Raw genomic sequence first — 19,919 nt, forward strand, 5'->3', positions numbered from 1 at the left:
AATCGGTCAAAAACATGCAGCACTGCGACTTTCTTCGGATTTATTTATAGAAATCACATTTATTTATAGAACTTGTTTTACTAAAATTGACTGGAACTGCATATAGAAGCATTTTGCCAGACAGTTTCACTACAAACACTAATAATAACATTTCTACATTATTTAAACTACATATCTATACTATCTGTATTTGTATTTTACATTTTTATATACATTTAATTTTTTATTTTCAAATTATATAAATTTTATATGGCAAACCAAGAGGGAGAATAACTTTTATCTGTATTTAATTTCAACTTTTATCTCTATTTTATTTTTTTTTTATACGTTAATTTTTTGTGAAATTATATGTCATTTTATATAGAAAACTGTAACACTGAGAACATACATTTACGTATTTTAAAATAAAAAAATATAATAAAACTGTATATAAATATCCATCTATCTATATAATTACATATAATAAAAGAATAACATTTATGTAATTTTTATCTGTATTTGTATTTTACATTTTTAAAAATATACATAATTATATTTTTAAATTATATATATATATATATATATATATATATATATATATATATATATATATATATACATATATATATATATACATATACATATAATTTCAATTTTATTTTTTAGTATTACATTTTTTAAATAAAATAATAAAATGATATATTATTTTAAATTACATATATTTTTAAAAAATATATGATAATATATATAATTTATATATAATTTCAAATAATATATAATATGATACAATTTTACATTAATGTAATTTTTATCTGTATTTTACATTTTTATAATTATATATATATATATATATATATATATATTTTATATTAGTATTACATTTATTATATTTGTATTGTAAAAATATACATAATTATATATATATAATATTTGTATTGTAAAAATATACGTAATTATATTTTTACATTATATATATATATATCAATTTTATTTTTAGTATTACATTTTTTAAATAAAATAATAAAATTATATATTATTTTAAATTATATATAATTTAAAATAACATATAATACAATTTTACATTTATGTAATTTTTATCTGTATTTGTATTTTACAATTTTATATTTTTTATATATATATATATATATATATATATATATTATTTTTTTATTGTAAAAATATACAAAATTATATTTTTTTATTTTATATATATATAGATAAGGTTATATATATATATATATATATATATAATTAAAAAATATATATATGTATATTTTTTATAATACAAAATATAATTTTGTATAAGATAATATATATTTTTTTCAACTTTTTTTTAGTATTACATTTTTTAAATGAATTAAAATTATATATTATTTTATATAGAGAACTAACACTGATAACGTATTTACATATTTTTAAATAAAAAAAATACAATTGTAAATAGTGTATTTACTATCCCTCTGTATTTAAATTTTTTATGTACTTAAATTGTTTTATTTTCAAATTCTATATAATTTATATAGAAAACCTTAAGTTTGAGGATATATTATTGTATTTTTGTAATCACAGCAAACTTGACACTGACTAGAAAATTTGTAAGATATATAGATATATAGATATATATATTTCCAGGTTGCAGATCAGTAGATCTAGTAATGTGAAACACATTAATCATCAGTCATCTCTAATAGGAACCAAAGTGGACATTCGAGGTCACAAACTATGGCATTTATTTCAAAGGCTTTTCTGCTTACATTTGTACAATAAATTACACACTGTCCATCTTCTGATGAGCTTAATAAATATGATAGAACTTCCTGTTAAGCTTTGACACTCACTCTCTCTCTCTCTCTCTCTCTCGCTCGTGTTTACAAACATCTCTGAACATTTTTGTAAAGATCCATAAAACTTTACAGTTGATGTACAGATTGGAAAATACCACATTATATAAAAAGAAAAGAAAGAAAGAAAAAGAAAACCTAGTACAAGCACAGTTCAACGGAAATACACAAAGACGAGAACGAAAAAGTATGAAAAACTGAATCGAAACTAACCTCTATGCAAGAAAACGAAACACAAAAGAACGGATAAGAAAATGGACATGCTTCTACCTTCCGAATGTACACAGACGCTACGGTTAAAACGGTAAAACTGTACAGAAACGTACATGGTATTAACAGTGCAAGATATTAAATAGCTCGACTCAAAACACACTTCTCAATATACAAATGTATAACAAAGGCATACAATTACATACAAGTGCCAAACGCTACAGACCTTCGGGTTATGATACAAGAGGGAGTCTATACAAAGGAAACTCTGGAGATCTTCACGTCTTCACCATCGTAACCCTTTCCCTGGTCAGATCGCGCAGGATGAAACCACAGAGGTTCAGAGATGAAAGCGCTGACGTTTTCAAAGTAAAAAGAGCGACAGAAAAATATAGGACGATGTTTCTTGCTTCTCGTAGCTTCTCTTGGTTTAATGGTAACTTGAGTTCTACTTTTAAAGCAATAATTCACCCAAAAAATGAGCATCCACTCATTCACAAACCATGCCGTTATTTTTCTGTGAAGCGACTGTGTTGTGCTATATTCGACGTCTTCTAAAATCACATGAGTATGGAAGCTTGTTTCTGCCACTGAATAAAAGAACAAAAATGCTCATTGAGATGTTTTGTCTTGCACTTCTGTCATTTTATTCCATCCTGTAATATACGTTTTTTTTGGATATTTCACGCAATTGAGAGTTTACATCTAGCAATTTTGCTGTTTTTTTTTTTTTTTTTTTCAGAATTCCAAAAATGTCTTGCATTTGAATTTTTTCCTCAGAAATTTTGCAATTCTGACATTTTTTCTTAGAATTCTAAATTTACAATTCACAGTTTTGACATTTTTTCTAGTAAATCTGAATTTACATTGCACAGTTCTGACATTTTTCTCAGGATTGAGTTTCCATCTCATAAATATTGTTTTTATATCTTGCAACTGCGAGTTTACATCTAGCAATTCTGCTTATATTTCTTAGAATTCTGAGTTTAAATTGTGCAATTCTAACATTTATCTCACAATTTAGAGTTTTTTCCCCCTCAAAATTCTGAGTTTACATCTTGCAATTCTGACATTTTTTGCCCTCGGAATTCTGAATTTAAATCTCACAATTTTGACTCCACATGGAATTCTGGATTGAGTTTAAATCTCACCGTTTTACATCTCGCTATTCTCACATATTTTTCTCAAAATTCTAAATCTAGCAATTTTGACTTTATTCTTGGATTTATTAACTACATCTTGCAATTCTGGTGTTTTTTTTTTCTTCAGAATTCTTTCAATTTTCACTTTTTCCTAAAAATTCAAAACTTACATCTCGCAATTTTGACATTTTTTCTCAGAATTCAAAATTTAAATCTCGTAATTTTGAAAGATTTCCTCTGAATTCTAAACTTACATCTTGAAATTTTGTCATTTTTTTCTCAGAATTCAAAATGTAGATCTCGTAATTTTTCCTTGGAACTCTATTCTTTTTTCCACTAAAAATTCTAAATTTAAATCTCATAATTGTAAAAAATATCCTCAGAATTCTAAATTTCTATCTTGCAATTTTGACTTTTTTTTTTTTTTTTTCACTAAAAGTTCTACATTTAAATCTCACAATTTTGAAAATTTTCCTCAGAATTCTAAACTTACATCTTGAAATTTTGACATTTTTTTTGAAAATTTTCCTTAGAATTCTAAATCTGGAAATTTAGAAATTTCTGCTTGGGATTCTAAATTTAAATCTTTCCATTTTAAATTTTACACAGCAATTTTTACATTTTTCCTTGGAAGTCTGAGCCTATATCTTGCATTTCTGACTTAATTTTTTTCAGAATTCTAACTTTAAGCAATTCTAATGTATTTTTCTCTGAATTCCAAATTCACATCTCACAATTCTGAGATTTTTTGCTGCGAATTCTAAATTTACATTTTGCAATTTTGACATTTTGCCTTGTAAATCTCACAATTCTGATGTAGTTTTAGAATTTGGATTCTGATTTCTTTTTCTTGGAATTGTGAGTTACTCTCTCTATATATCCACATAAACTCGTGAGAAAAAAAGTTAGCATTGTAAGATAAATAGTCACAATTACCTTTTTTTTTTTTTTTTTTTTTTTTTTTTTTTTTTATCCCATGGTGGAAACAAGCTTAAACAGATAGATCTGTACGAACTATAATGCTGAAGATTGACAATTGTCGCTGCGGGACAAACAAACATCTGCTTTTGTGTTTCACAGGAAAATATCATCAGACGGTTTTGAAAGAACATGAATGCATTTTCATTTTTAGGTGAACGCTCGCTTTAACCCACAGTCCACCCGTCACTGCCAGCATCAGCCACCAAACCAGCGGACCGTTTCCCACAGTGGCAATGAAGTGCTTTATTACATCCTACGCTTACGGCATTGGAAAAAGAAGTGGGAAATGGAAATAAGGAAGACATAAACACACAAAGGCTACGTACAGAACAGACCGGCATCTGTCATTGCACACGATCACAGATGAATCTGCCATTGCACTTCTGAATACTGCCACATTAACCATTAAAACCCCACAGGGTCTGGATAGATTTCAGTAGTAAAATACATTTAGAATCCTGGCTGCCAGAAAAAGTCATCAATTCTCAAATTGTCAACAATCATAATACATTTCACCTCCAGAGATACTGAACGCAAACTCTCTCCGTCTCCAAACGTGAGCGCGCGGCTCATTAGCCCTTAGCCCGACTCGCTCGCGCCTCCTTCGGCCGTTCGTCGACGAGACAAACACAAGAACAAACGTAGAGGATCGACGAGTGGGTAACGGTGAGGATGAAGGGCTGATCGATATATCTTTCATAAGGCTTTCTGAAATCATTACAAATAAAACAACGGACAAATTAGGGTTTAACATTCATAAGGCGTGATCTCAACCAAAACACGTCCAAGTCAGATTTAACCCCAAAACTAAATGGTCATTCTCATTACTGTAGTACAGTATTTGTACTTGTATATTTAATAAATATTATATACAAAACATTTCACAATGATAAAAATCTTGCATAATAAATCCACTTTTTAGGGCCATTAAGATTTTCATTATAAAATTATTATTATTATATAATTATTTATTAAATATACAATTCTATTTCTCAACGATGATTCTTGTTACTGTAACAGTATTTTTATAAATTATATATTTAATAAATACTTATATAAAAATGTCAGTGTACAATAATTGCATAATGAAACCCATATTCTTTGTGAAATTAATATATAATTATTTATTAAATATACAAATCTTAATATCTCAATATAAAAAAAAAAATTCACAATGTAAAATAACTGAAGCCTATTTTTAAGATCATTATGATTCATTTTCTTTCTGAAATTGGTTATACCAAATTATTGATGAAATATATGATTATAGGCAAAGGTTATTTTTTTAATCATATATTTATCAAATTATATAAAACATTAAAAAAATGGAAAAAATGCATAAAAAAACCTGTTTTTAGGGCCATTAAGAATTTTTGTTGTGAAATTATTTATAAAAAATATATATATATATATATATATATATATACACACACACACACACACACACACACACACACACACACACATATATATATATATATATATATATATATATAAACATAAATCTCACAAATTCGAAAATTTTTCTTGGAATTCTAAATTTATTTCTCACAATTTTTACTGTTTCTGCAGAATTCTGAATTTAAATCTCACAATTTTTACATTTATTTCTTGGAATTCTATTCTTTTTTTCTTTTTTTTTTTTCTTGGAATTCAAAATGTATCTCTCACAAATCTGACATTTCTTTTCTTAGAATTCTAAATTTAAATCTTGCAATTTTTTTCTCAGAATTCTAAATGTATATCTCGTAATTTTAAAATCCATTCATTGTGAAATTTTTTTTTTTCGAATGAATAATTTAGAATGGTGCCTCTTATTACTGTAATACAGTAATTATATATATATATATATATATATATGTAAACAAAATGTACTTTTTTTTTCTCTCTCTCTTCTTTTAATTTTAGGGTAAAATATGACTTGGACAGACTCTTGATGCTGTTGCTGTTATGATAAAAAAAAGCAAACATTCTCTTTCATGTGAGTTTTGGCTGTATGTTATGAAACGCACATCTACCCCTTGAGTACAGGTGACTCAGCACTGAGCGTTTCCCAGCATTCCTCACGAGTGCCCTGAACCGTAAGGCACTGCAGCGTGGACTGACCGTCAGTGATTTTCCATGTTTGTAAACTCCGCCGGCTCTCACACGGCTCCGGCCCGGGACTGACTTAACACCGGTGGATCTGAGGGTGAACTACAGTGTTGGATCACTGTAGATGAAATCATATTCAAACACAGGATAAAATATTCAGAATGGTCCAAAAATGAAGGGGTTGGTTTGTAAAACGAACGAACGAAAAACAGAAATAGTCTTTGTCCTGTTGCCAAACCCGACCCACCCACGACTCTCAGAGAGAAAGTGCACTTGAGTGCAATTAGCTTGCCAAGGAAACAGTTGTCGATATAAAATAGTGCTTGTTGCTGTCTGGTGGCTATGGTTTCGTCACGTTTGCGCCCCGTCGTTGTGTCTGTCAGTGTCTTTGGGGCGGGCCGAGGCCAGACCGAGGCGGGCCGGGTGCTGGTTAAGTGCTCTGTGCTGCTCGCCGACGTCCCGCTCCTGTCACCTGCACTCCACGGACACACCAGAGGTCTGCGACGCGCCCGAAACCGTGGGCTCGGCCAGCGTGAGCATGACGGCCGCCGTCAGAGAGCTGGAGGACGGCGAGGATGAGGACGAGGACGAGGCCGCCGCTGCGCCTGCTGGGACACAAGAGAGTTATGGGTGAGCTGTTCCTTGAGGGACGTCTTTAAGTCACCAACAGTGTTGAGGGAAACAGGTTAAAGTTAGCTTTTCAAACTAGTCGCATACCTGCAAAAATCTGGACTGACTTTTTGAAAAATTCTGATATTTTAACTATATAAAACAACGTTTAATGTTTTGAAATAACATCAAATATCTATGATCTAAACTTTATTGGTCAAAATAATAATAATCTATTTTTTAAATTACATTTCAGTGTTGTTATGGTTAACTGAACTACTAAAAATTGTTTTAGCATGTGAAATAAACAAAATATAAATATCACATGAAGAAATTTAACTTAGATAAGTTTTGTTGGCAATTAACTGAAATATGTTTAGGTACTAAAAAGAATAAAAATGACAAAAGCATACTACAACATTACTAAAGCTTAATCAAATTAGAAATGTTGCATTGGCAACTAAAGTTAAAGCTGAGGTCGAAAAATTACTAAAAAAATAAAAAATAAATAAAAAAATTAAAGAAACATATAAATATAAAAAGCAAAAATAAATAAAAAAGGCCAAAAACACATAAAAATTTGAAAAATTAGAAGTGCTGCCTTGGCAAAAATAAAAATAAATTAAAGCTAAACAGAAATAAATAAATAAATATTTATATATTAAAAATAATTATTTAAAATGACAACATTTCTAAAACTTAAAAACCAGAAATAAAAAATATGAAAATTAAATAGAAATTAATAAAAAAAACACTAACTTAAGTTAAAGCTGAGGTAGAAAAAAAAAGAAAGAAACATATATAAATATATATTTTAAAAAAATATATAATATATTATAATAATATATAATTTTAATATTAAATTATATATAAAATATATAAAAAGAATTAAATACATTTTTTGTTTTTTTTTTATATAAAAAAATTATATTGCCTTGCTAATATACTAATATATACATTTATAAAAACTACTAAAAATGACAAATGCACATTTTTAAAAAAAAATTACAAATGTTGTTTTGGAAACTAACTTAAGTTAAAGCTGAGATAGAAAAATTACTAAAAATTAAATAAAAATAAATTCAACATATATAAATATATATTAAAAATATAAATAAATAAATAAATAAATAAATAAAAATGACAAAAACACGACAAAAATTTGAAAACTGGAAAACAAGATTAAAAAAAATGTAGATGTGCTGCCTTGTCAAATAACTGAAATAAGCTGAAGTTGAATAAATTAAAATAATCAATTACTAATACTGAAATAAAAATAATTTAAAGCTAAACAGAAATATATAAAAAATAAATATAAAAATAATTAAATACAACAAAAATCTAAAATCTAAAAAAATCTAAATTCTAAAACTTAAAAATCAGAAATGTTGCTTTGCCAACTAACTCAAATAAATCTATGTACTAAAATGACTAAAGTTAACACTGAAATAAAATGTATGAATATTAAAAATATCTAAATCTAAATATAAATATATATAAACTACTAAAAATGACAATTTTTAAAATTAGAAATGTTGTCTTGGAAACTAACTGAAATAAGCTCAAGTACTAAAACTGCTGAAGCTAATACACATTAATGAAGGCTAAATAGAAAAATAAGTAAATGAATAAAATAAGAATGACATAAGCATATACAATAACTAAAACTTGTACCAAAATTAAAATGCAAACTGAAAATATACAAATAAAAGCTCACTCAAAACATAAATGAACACTATAAAAGTGTATAAACGACACTAAAATAAGACGAAATAAGCCCAACACAAATGCAAAGGTGATGAATGAAGCTGCGAGCTGGAAGCACTCACTCTCTCTCTCTTTCTTCTTCATGCGTTTGCGTCTCCTGTCGATGGAGGCCACCTCAGATTTGAGCAGGAGGTAGTGATTCCTGATGTCCTGCAGTTTTTCCTGAAGGAAGGCTATCCGCTCTAGACTGCTCATCTTCTCCAGGTCCGCTGGATGGACGGGAGCGCAAGGTAATCAGCGTCAATGGTATCTTATTAAAAAGAGAAACCGCTGAGAATCTGTAGCACTTTGTGTCACTTACACATCTGGAAGCTCCACTTGGTGCGTCCGTGGGAATGATCCGGGTCGGCGTGCTTGTGGTACTTGTGGCCTGAGGGGGGCGTCCGGCCGGAGCACTTGGGTGGGATGGCTGTCTTCAGATCGCTGCTGCTCTTGGACGTGGGGGATTTGGCAGTGCTCTCGCTCATACACTGGTCCTCACTGTCACTGCTGTGGGCTGCAGCGCCACCCGGAGGAGAGGAGAGGAGAGACAAACATACACCATCAGCAACACTGCACCTCTTCATGAGGGGAAACTTTTTACATTTCTAACATTTTACATTTGCTTTTATAATCACATTCAATTAGATGAAGTTAAACAAAACTTGCTTGAGTTTGATTTAAATGAACAAGTTCTCAGTTTTAGTCTGAGTAAAACAAAGCACTTTGTGGGTTTGTGCTAATACTAACTAGTAATTATAATTAAATACATTCAGAATTAAACTAATAATTCTTTCCATAGATTTTGTGATTTAATTAAATAATTGAAATCATTTTAATACAATTTAACAATTATTATTATTTAGTGCTGGGCAACAATTAATCGTGATTAACTGCATCTGAAATAAAAGTTTCCGTGTACACAATATATATGTGTGTACTGTGTAATACACACACATGCATGTATATATTTAAAACAAATGTTTTGTTAAACATTTATATATAATATCAATTATATGACGATAAATATATACATGTAAATACATGTAAATGTTTAAATATAAATATATATTCATAATAAATATACACAGTACACACATATATAAACAAAACCTTATTTTGGATGCAATTAATCGTGATAAATCGTTCGAACGGCACTATTATTACTATTATAAAATTCAATAAATAGAATACTTAAAAATAAATAATTTCATATTTAATAATAATTTAATTATAAAAATGTATACAAATTTATTGTTAATCATTTTAAAATAAAAAGAGTCAAAAAACAAAATAAAAAAAGTTACGAAAACATTCTAGGCTATATAATAATAATAATAATAATAATAATAATAATAATAATAATAATAATAATTATTATTATTATTATTATATAAAAATAAAATAAATAAAAAAATACATAAGACAAAACAAATTAGCAAATCATAGTAATGCTTTACTGCAAAACATAGAAAATAAAAAAAATAGAAAATAATCGTTTAGATAACAGCTGTAAAATTACAATACTAATATTTATGGCTATTTACTAATATCTTGATTTTTCTTGATTCAAATGTTACACCATTAAATGTTTAAAAATGTTTAAAAATTTAATTATTATAAAATTTAATAAATATACTACTTAAAAAGAAATAACTTAATATTTAATAATAATTTAATTATAATAATTTATTAACATTTATTAATAAACATTTTACAATAAAAAGAGTCAAAATAAAACAAAATAAAAACCATGAAAAAATTAGTTACTTTACAAAAAAATTCCAGGTTTGCTATGCTTGGTTTTTAGGCTTTATAATAACAACAACAATAATAAATAAACAAACAAACAAACAAACAAACAAACAATCAAACAAACAAACAAACATACACACACTACCGTTCAAAAGTTTGGGGTCAGTAAGACTTGTAATAGTCTTTAAAGAAGTCTCTTATGCTCATCAAGGCTGCATTTATTTGATTAAAAATATAGGAAAAAAAACAGTAATATTGCAAAATGTTTTTACAATATAAAATAATGTTTTTTATTTTAACATACTTTAAAATAGAATTTATTCCTGCGATGAAAAGCTGAATTTTTATCAGCTGTTACTCCAGTCTTAAGTGTCACATGATCCTTCAGAAATCATTCTAATATGCGGATTTATTATTAGAATGATCAATGTTGGATAATATCAACAGTTGTGCTGCCAAATTTTTTTTGGAACCTGTGATTTTTTTTTTTTTTTTTCAGGATTCTTTCATGAATAACAAGTTTAAAAAGTACAGTGTTTATTCAAAATATAAATATTTTATAACAATGTAAATTATTCATTATTAACTTTTAATAAACTTTTAATTATTAACTTAATACATCCTTGGTGAATAAAAGTATTAATTTCTTAAAAAAAAAAAAAAAAAAAAAGAAACAATAAAAATGTACTGACCCCAAACTTTTGAACGGTAGTGTACATACAAACATACAAACCTAAAAAAAAAAAAAAAAACAAAATAAAATAGCAATAAAATAGCAAACTTCGCTGCAAAAAAAAACAAAAAAAAAACGTTATGTTTACATTACAGCTGTAAAATTACAATACTAATATTTTAATATTTACGGTCATTTACCAGTATTTTGATTTCTTCTTATTCAAATATTATAAAGTATTATAAAATGATAAAACATTTTCAAATAAAAAGTCAAAATAAAACAAAAAACATTAAAAAAAATCTAGTAGTACACTGCAAAAAAAAAAAGTGAGGGAAAAAATAGTTTACATTACAGCTGTAAAATTACAATACTAATATGTATGGATATTAGTAATATCTTAATTTCTTCTTATTCAAATGTAATACCATCAAACTTTATTTTGACCAAAAAAATAAAAAAATAAAATAATAATAATAATAATAATAATAATGCAGGAAGCCCTTAAACTTCCTATTTCGTTAATAAACACTTCTTACAAATATGGGAAGATGGATGGAGCATGTTGCAATCCCAAATAATCATGCAGCCCTAATATCAATATTACATTATTACTTATTGGCAGAAGATTGTAAGCAAACCATAACTTAATTTGGAGACAAAAGCCGTCACATAAAGTGAGTTACTGAAGTCACTGAACTCCTACTGCTCTTTTCATCACAGGTGATTTACCAGATGATGCTACACTGCTGCAACACACACTCCAAACGCTAAAGAAATAGACGCGCAGAGACACTTGAACACGCTCACATCCCTGCAGAAATAAAAGGTTGGCAATCTGGAAGGACTAGAGGAAGAGTGAATTACACAGGAACTGCTCTTTGTAGAAATAAAGCTCCTGAGTAACTGTGCTGAAGCTTATCATTGCTCTGTTGACTTCCCTGAAAACACAAAAAGCCCTGCGTGAACACTTTAACAGATGTCGTTTTCTGTTACCTGGTTTGCGGTTCTTCTTGGGATGTAAGCTCAGGTTTTTATGACTGCGCTTGTGTTTCTTTGACGCTCCGCCGCCTTGAGACTCTTTGTGCCGCTTCTGACTGGACGAGGCTGTGAGACGGACAAAAACTGCATTTCTTAGAATGATGATTATTATTATTTTTAGATTTTGCACTGACAAATAGTCAAGGTTCAAAGAATATACACAACATGGGCTTCAGTGGAACAATTAGAGGTTATTTTTCCATTTAAAAACAGGAGACGCAGGGCAGTGGACAAAGACTTTTGATTCAATCATGCACTGTTGATGAGTTAATAGCTAAAATGTAATTGCTTGCGCCACCTTGTGACCGATTTTCACAAAATTTGGTACACGCTTTTGTTTTACCTTGATGTACAAATATGTCCAATCTTGTAATGATAGGCCATTCAGATTTGATGCTATTAACTGCTGAAATTTTATTGGCCGCTGGCAGTCATGTTTTTTTAATGTAGCCTCGTCATAATAGAGAATAAGTTAGGACGTCCATCAAAGAAGAGGCAGACCAATTTTCAACTTCATGGATCATACGGTTGTGGAATTATAGCAAACATTTTTGTTGTTGAAGTGCCCCCTACTGGCAGAATTTCTCAAAACTTGGTGTGCACCCTCAGAATGTTTTTTTTTTTTTTTTTTAAATGGGCATCCCATGGCCAATTATAAATTAACTTGCATCTTCGCTGATTTTATTTGTCCAAAAATAAAATTAATAATAATAATAATAATAATAATAATAATAATAATTTAATCGAAAAAATAATTAGATCTGGATATATATCATAAATTAAAAAAAAAAAAAAACTAATTTATTTAGGGCAGCTTTTACTTGAATTTCTTTATTTAATTTTATATTATTTTATTTGTAAGCGTTTTAATGCATGATTACTTTCTCTTTTTTTTTTTTTTGCTTATTTTATAATTTTCATATGGTGTATTTTGATGTTTTATTTGCTTATGTAAAGCGCTATGAGAAGTTACATTTAAAGGCACTATAGAAAATAAAGATTGTTATTATTATTATTATTATTATTATTATTATTATAATATACAATACCACTAAAAAATCTAGGTCTGTAAGATTTTTTTCTCTTCTGCTCACCAAGGCTGCATTTATTGGATCAAAAATACAGTTAAAAAATTTGAAAATATTATTACAATTAAAAATATCTGTTGTCTGTGTGAATATATTGTAAAATGTAATTTATTTCTGTGATTAAATCTGAATTTTCAGCATCATTACTCCAGTCTTTATTGTCACATGATCCATCAGAAATCATTCTAATATGCTGATCTGCTGCTAAAAAAAAAAAAAAAAAAAAAAAAAAACATTTCTGATTATTATCAATGTTGAAATCAGTTGTGCTGCTGAATATTTTTGTAGAAAACATGATACATTTTCATTTTCAGGACTCTTTAATCAACAAAGTTCAAAAGAACAGCATTTACGTGAAATAGAAATATTCTGTAACATTATAAATGTCTTTACTGTCACTTATAAATTCACTATAATAATTAAATGAAATATAATTTAATAGGAAAAATATTTAAATCTGGATATATAAAAATCTAGGTCTGTTAGATTTTTATATATATTTTTTTGAAAGACTTTCCTGCTCACCAAAGCTGCATCTACTGGATCAAAAAATACAGTAAAAACAGAAATAATGTGAAATATTATTATAATTTAAAATATCTGTTGTTTGTGTGAATATATTATAAAATTTAATGTATTTCTGTGATCAAAGCTGAATTTTCAGCATCATTACTCCAGTCTTCAGTGTCACATGATCCTTCAGAAATCATTCTAATATGCTGATTTGCTGCTCAACAAATACTTCTGATTATTATCAATGTTAAAAACAGTTGTGCTGCCCAATATTTTTGTGGAAACTGTAATACATTTTATTTTTCAGGATTCACAGATAAATCTTTTGCAACATTATAAATGTCTTCATTGTCACTCCTTGATCAATAAAACTATTACTTTTACTTAGCACTGGACCAAAACACAAAGTTTGGAAGCATCAGGAACATCCATATAATATAGTCGACAATACATACCTTTGGCTTTCTGCTCGCTCTCCTGCTGGCTGCTGTTGCTGAGCGTCAGGCTACAGTTGCTGTTACTGTTGCACGACAGGTTTCCATCGAAGGCCTTGGAAGGGGAACCTGCCCCCTCTTCTTGAGGAATCTCCTGGATTTCTCCACCCAAGCTCTCCACCTCCACCGTGCTGCTGTCCGACTCGCTGCGTCCCCCCGCCTGCTCCTCCATCAGAGGTCCTGCCGGCAAAGAGACGGTCGGAGGACTGGCGGGCGGCACGGCCGGCGGCGATGGCGCTCTGATCTCAGCCAGAACCTCAGCGGGTCCTTCGCCCACGGCGGGCGACTCCGGTGTAGTCAGAGGCGTGTTGAGAACCGAGTTGGTGCCACTGCTAGGATGCTCCTGCAGCTTGTCCTCGTTTATCTCCTCGTCTCGGGCGGGTTCGACGCAAGGCTCGTCCGGAGCCGTTACGGCGGGCGGAGGCGAGTTGGCCGCCTCGGTGTCCGAGTCTGAAAACAGCTCTTTTAGGGTCTTCTTGGGCCACTGAACTTGAATACTGGACCACACGTCCTTCTGGCCTTTGGTGCGACACCCGGGCGACCTTTCTTCGATCCCTGTGGATATTTTGGCTCTTTTTTCTGGGATCTCCCAAAATCCCGAACGCCCGCTTTTATTCTTCTCCTTCACTCCATTGTACTTCTTAGAAGGTGAGCTCTTGGTTTTAGGATTTCCTCTTGGTTCTTCCTTGGTTTGTGGTTCTGTTGGAGGATCTGCTTCGTCTTCAGAGCTGCTACACGATTGAGCGCCTCTATCCTCCACCGGGCCTCGTTCTTCTAATTTCTTAGGTGAACTACTCGGCAGCCAATCTCCTCCTCTGCTGCTTCTAGTTTTGCCTTTCGCTGGGCTTTTCAAAGTGCGTTCACCTTGGCCTTCTGTTTTTTTTCTTCTGCTGCCAGAACCTTCGACCTCCACTTCGAACTGGCACTTCCTTTTGCCCGTTTCAGGGCCGTCCTGAGCGCTTGGATCTTCTTCCACGACCGCAGGAGCTTTGAAGGCTTCAGACGGGCTGCCGCTCTCCCAGTGCTGTGGCGTATGCGGGCGCTCTGGAAGACCTGCCTTCCGAAGGCTCGCTCGTCCTCCTGGATGATCTTCTTCGTCGTGATCAGCGTCACCGTCATCTTCTCGTTCACTGTCGTCTGTGGAGCTTTCAGAGCCTGTGGGAAACACAGGGATGGCCGTCAAATATGAGCTCCGTTGCAGTACTAAATTTCATACTTTTTGATTAATGAATTTTTATGCAGTGTTATTTTAGACTGAGTGATATGCTATTATAGTTTTTGTTAACATTTTGAATTAGACTGTATTTATTTTATTTATTTATTTATTTTTTTTAATAAAGTAAACATTTTAATTATAGTAATTTTGTGGTTTGTTTTTGTTTTTTTTAAAAATTACATTTGAGTTTTATTTATTTTTTAATTTATTATTATTATTATTATTTTAGTCATTTTTAGTAATTTAACTTAAAACAAACAGACATAAGAAATATTGCCTTAGCCTACATTTGGGGTCTGTAAGATTTATTTATTTATTTTTTTTTAGGTTTTTGAAAGAAGTCTCATCCAGTGCTGCGTTTATTTGATTAAACATACTGTAAAAATGTGAAATATTATTACAATTTAAAATACCTGTAGTCTATGTGAATATCTGTTAAAATGTAATTTATTTCTGTGATCAAAGCTAAATTTTTAGCATCATTACTCCAGACTTCAGTGTCATATGATCCTTCAGAATAATTACTTTTTTTTTTTTTTTCTGTTAATTATTATTATTATTTGAGTTATTTTAGTACTTTAACTTAAACCAAACAAAAGCTAGAAATGTTGCTTTGGCCTACATTAAATAATTATGTCAGTTAATTTTTATTTAATTGCGAAAGTTAGAAATCCACCATCCACCAAAATTTTCTAGTTGATGAAACTGCAGTCTGGGATTTGTAAGAATTTTATTTATTTTTTTTTTTTTAGGTTTTGAAAAAATAAGTCTCTTATACTCCTCCTATGTGGCATTTATTTGATTAAACATGCTGTAAAAATGTGAAATATTATTACAATTTAAAATAACTGTCTATGTGAACATATGTTAAAATGTAATTTATTTCTGTGATCAAACTGAATTTTCAGCATCATTACTCCAGTCGTCATTGTCACATCATCCTTCAAAATAATTACGTTTGAGTTTTATTTAGTTTAATTTATTAAGTCAAGTCACCTTTATTTATATACCACGTTTAACAATACAGAATTGTGACAAAGCGGCTGTACAGTATTAAATAGGAAATAGTACATCAATAATGCAAAAGGGCAACAATAAACACTCAATTTTCAGGTAAGGCAGTTAATCAAATACAACAAAATAAAATATAATATCGTGTGAAGAAAAAGTGTCCCCAACTAAGCAAGCCAGAGGCGACAACGGCAAGGAACCAAAACTCCATCGGTGACAAATGGAGGAAAAAAAAACCTTGGGAGAAACCAGGCTCAGTCGGGGGGCCAGTTCTTCTCTGGCCAGACGCAGAGGACTCATCTGGTTCCCGTGGTCTTGTGCCAATTATTATTATTATTATTTTAGTTATTTTAGTACTTCAACTTCAAACAAAAATGAGAAATGTTGCCTTGGCCTACATAAAATACAGTGTTAGAAATCCACTTTCTAGTTGATAAAACTGCATGTTTGGGGTCTTTATTTGATTAAACATGCTGTTAAGATGTGAAATATTTTTACACTTTTAAATAAGTGTTTTCTATGTGAATATCTGTTAAAATGTAATTTATTTCTGTAATCAAAGCTGAGGTTTCAGCATCATTACTCCAGTCTTCAGTGTCACGTGATTCTTCAGAAATCATTCTAATATGCTGATTTGCTGCTCAAGAAACATTTCTGATTGTTAGCAATGTTCAAAATAGTTGTGCTTGTTCATATATATGTGATAATCTTTTATCTGGATACTTTTTTCCAGGATTCTTTGATGAATAGGAAGTTCATTTGAAATAAACATATTTTGCAACATTATAGATGTCTGTACATTCATTTAATTAATTATGCATCCTTACAGAATAAAAGTATTAATTTATTATTAATCTTAATCATGTCTTTACTGTCAGACCTAACTCATTTAAAGCATACTTGCTTAAAGTATTAATTTCTTTTTAAAAAATTGAATGGTTGTGTAACTAGACACAGAACGAAATTTGTGACTTTTCAATTATTTTTTTGCAAGTTTTAAAATGACCTAATATTACCAAGATTTCCACAACTGTAGAAAACCTTTTGTAAACAAGTAAGCTTAAAGATAAAGTGTGCCATTTTTCAGCTGCTAGTGGAACAAAATGTGAACACAGAAAATGACAAGAACAATAACTTTTTCCAAAGAGGTTTTCCAAATGCAGCACACTGCTAATCTTTCTCCCATTGTCTGTACATACAGATAGTCCCGCCCCAGACTCATGTGATTGGTTGATTCAGAAGTTGATCTGCTAAAACAGACTATTTTTAAGCATCACAGTGTGAATTCACCAATGACAAACGTATAGTTACTCTAAACACAAGAAAGTATTGTAGCATTGAAAAACGGCACACTTCATCTTTAAGTAAGCAGTGTGAACAAAGAGGTACCTGGGAGGCCGTTGAGGATGGATGTGATCTCTATGGGCTTGCCGGGCATCTGCTGGCTTCCTTTATCACCACACTCCTCCATCTTGGAGAAAACATCACTGCCGGAGTTCGGTTTGGACAAACGGTTAATGCGATTTTTGGATGAAGGAAGATCCTCTCTGTCTGTCAGTCTCTCTATTCGGTCTCTTTCTCGTTCAGCTTTATTCTGTGGTTAAACAAAAACGGCAAATTAACAATGCAACTTCACTTAATATGAATATGCATGAAGAATATATTAGTGTTTAAAAGTTTGGAGTCGGTAAGATTTTTTTTTTTTTGTTTGAAAAGAATTAATACTTTTATTCAGCAAGGATGCATTAAATTTATCAACATAAATATTTTTTGCACTTTCTGTAAAAATAAAAAGTATTAGTGTTTCAACAACAACAAAAACAAAGATTGAAAAACATTGATAATTATAAATGTTTATTGAGCAGCAAATTAGAATGATTTCTAAAGGATCATGTGATGCTTAAGACTGAAAAAATGATGCTGAAAATTCAGATTTGATCACAAGAATAAATTACATTTTACAAAACATTGCAAAAGAAAACAGTTTTTTGAACTGTAAAAATATTTCAGAATTTTTATTGCATTACTGATTAAATAAAAGCAGCCTTGGTGAGCATAAGAGGCTTTCAAAACATTTAAAAAGTCTTAAAGAACCCAAACTTTTGAGTATGCCGGAAAAAAAACCCAAAAACAAAGGCAATCAGATTGTACCTTTATTTTTTTGCGGTGCTTTATTTTAGGGACATTCTTATTGGCTGGTCTGACAATCTTATCTGCTTTGATCCACTCGTCATACCTGTTAAAAGAGACAGACTGGTCAACATTTACTAAATACGACTCCACAACTTACAAAACTTTGTTTTGTTGCAATTATGAGATGCAATGCACAAATAAAGAGATATTACATTGCACAAGTCACAACTGCAAGATATACAAAACGCTGCAAAAGAGACAATGTGACTACTATAAAACATCAAAGCCGCAACAAGGTTTTCAGAAGGTCCTGCTTTGCTATTTTTGTCAGCAACACAGAAATGTGCTTCAGGATCAGAAACGTCCACACAACACATACTCAAGTTCTAGGGGGCCGTCCATACCGACAGCTATTTGCAGTGGCAAAGCAACCATAATCACTCCTTTTCAATGAGAGCTGGAAGGAAAAACATACACCCAGAACTGAACAACCGAAATGAAGAAGATTGTGTACTTCAGTGTTACATGGCGACTGAAGAACTGCCATTAAGATGAATGGGAATGCTAAAGCTGATCCACCTTCTCATACAGGTCATTACTGCTGAGGAAAACCACTATAAGTGTGAATGCACTTTTACACTCTATTTGTCTCTGATCATCCTCTCAGACGCAGAAAACAAGCCAAAAATGCCTATAATGTCTCAAATGAACACCTGACATCTTTCTATACACCACCCAGAAATGTTCTTTATCCACTTGAAAAACGATGATAAGAGGCTCTATTAAGCTGAACTGCTGTCAGACGACACCACGTCAGCACACAAAACTAGAAAGCACCTCTTCAATACAGCAAAGCTGATACCAAGTCGAGTTCATAAACTACCAGTTTAATATAAGCACACAGGAAGAGCTAAATGCCAAAAATGACCAAATCAAATCTTTAAAAGGAACTTAGTAGTAAACTAAATATCTATGAGCAGAACTGCAAATTCTGCTGTTTTTGGCGTTAGATCTGTAAAATAATCAATATTTATTACTTTTGGATGGATAGAAATTATTTAAACACATTTTGAACATGTTAAAACTTGACGTGTCTGTCAAAGCAGCAACGATGCATTTTTGTAGGCTGACTTTTAAGTTTGCAGTTTTTTCAACAGGATTTTTCCACTGGCTGCAGAAAAAGCTCTGTGACCAACAGAAGTTTTATTCCTACATGTTTTGTTAATGCTAATCTTCACAAAAACCATTTTGAAGCCTATATCGGCAAAATCATCAGAAGTAAAAAGCTAAATGTAGGCTATAAACAAACTACTCCATGCTTGCATGATTACACCATCACCACCATTGAGTTTTGATAACTCTTTCAGTCTTAATTTAAAAACATTTTCACTGA

General features: G+C 30.5%; 1 protein-coding gene across 3 annotated transcripts in view; it reads right to left on the reverse strand.

The window, feature by feature from the left end:
* Positions 1–5,978: 5,978 nt before the first annotated feature.
* Positions 5,979–19,919, reverse strand: part of arid4b (AT-rich interaction domain 4B) — an 86,604-nt gene continuing 72,663 nt past the window's right edge. For 2 of the 3 annotated variants that reach the window (XM_051125810.1, XM_051125808.1), the window contains 7 exons: positions 18,545–18,629; positions 17,783–17,987; positions 14,128–15,321; positions 12,027–12,137; positions 8,925–9,119; positions 8,686–8,832; positions 5,979–6,855 (listed from right to left, as the gene is read on the reverse strand). In XM_051125810.1, coding sequence (XP_050981767.1) covers positions 6,716–6,855; positions 8,686–8,832; positions 8,925–9,119; positions 12,027–12,137; positions 14,128–15,321; positions 17,783–17,987; positions 18,545–18,629 — 2,077 coding nt within the window. In that variant the 3' untranslated portion in view covers positions 5,979–6,715. The remainder of the gene's footprint in view (positions 6,856–8,685; positions 8,833–8,924; positions 9,120–12,026; positions 12,138–14,127; positions 15,322–17,782; positions 17,988–18,544; positions 18,630–19,919) is intronic. The other variant, XM_051125809.1, reaches the window with a different exon arrangement.

This window comes from Labeo rohita, chromosome 13 (genome assembly GCF_022985175.1).
Source record: "Labeo rohita strain BAU-BD-2019 chromosome 13, IGBB_LRoh.1.0, whole genome shotgun sequence".
Taxonomy (NCBI): Eukaryota; Metazoa; Chordata; class Actinopteri; order Cypriniformes; family Cyprinidae; genus Labeo; species Labeo rohita.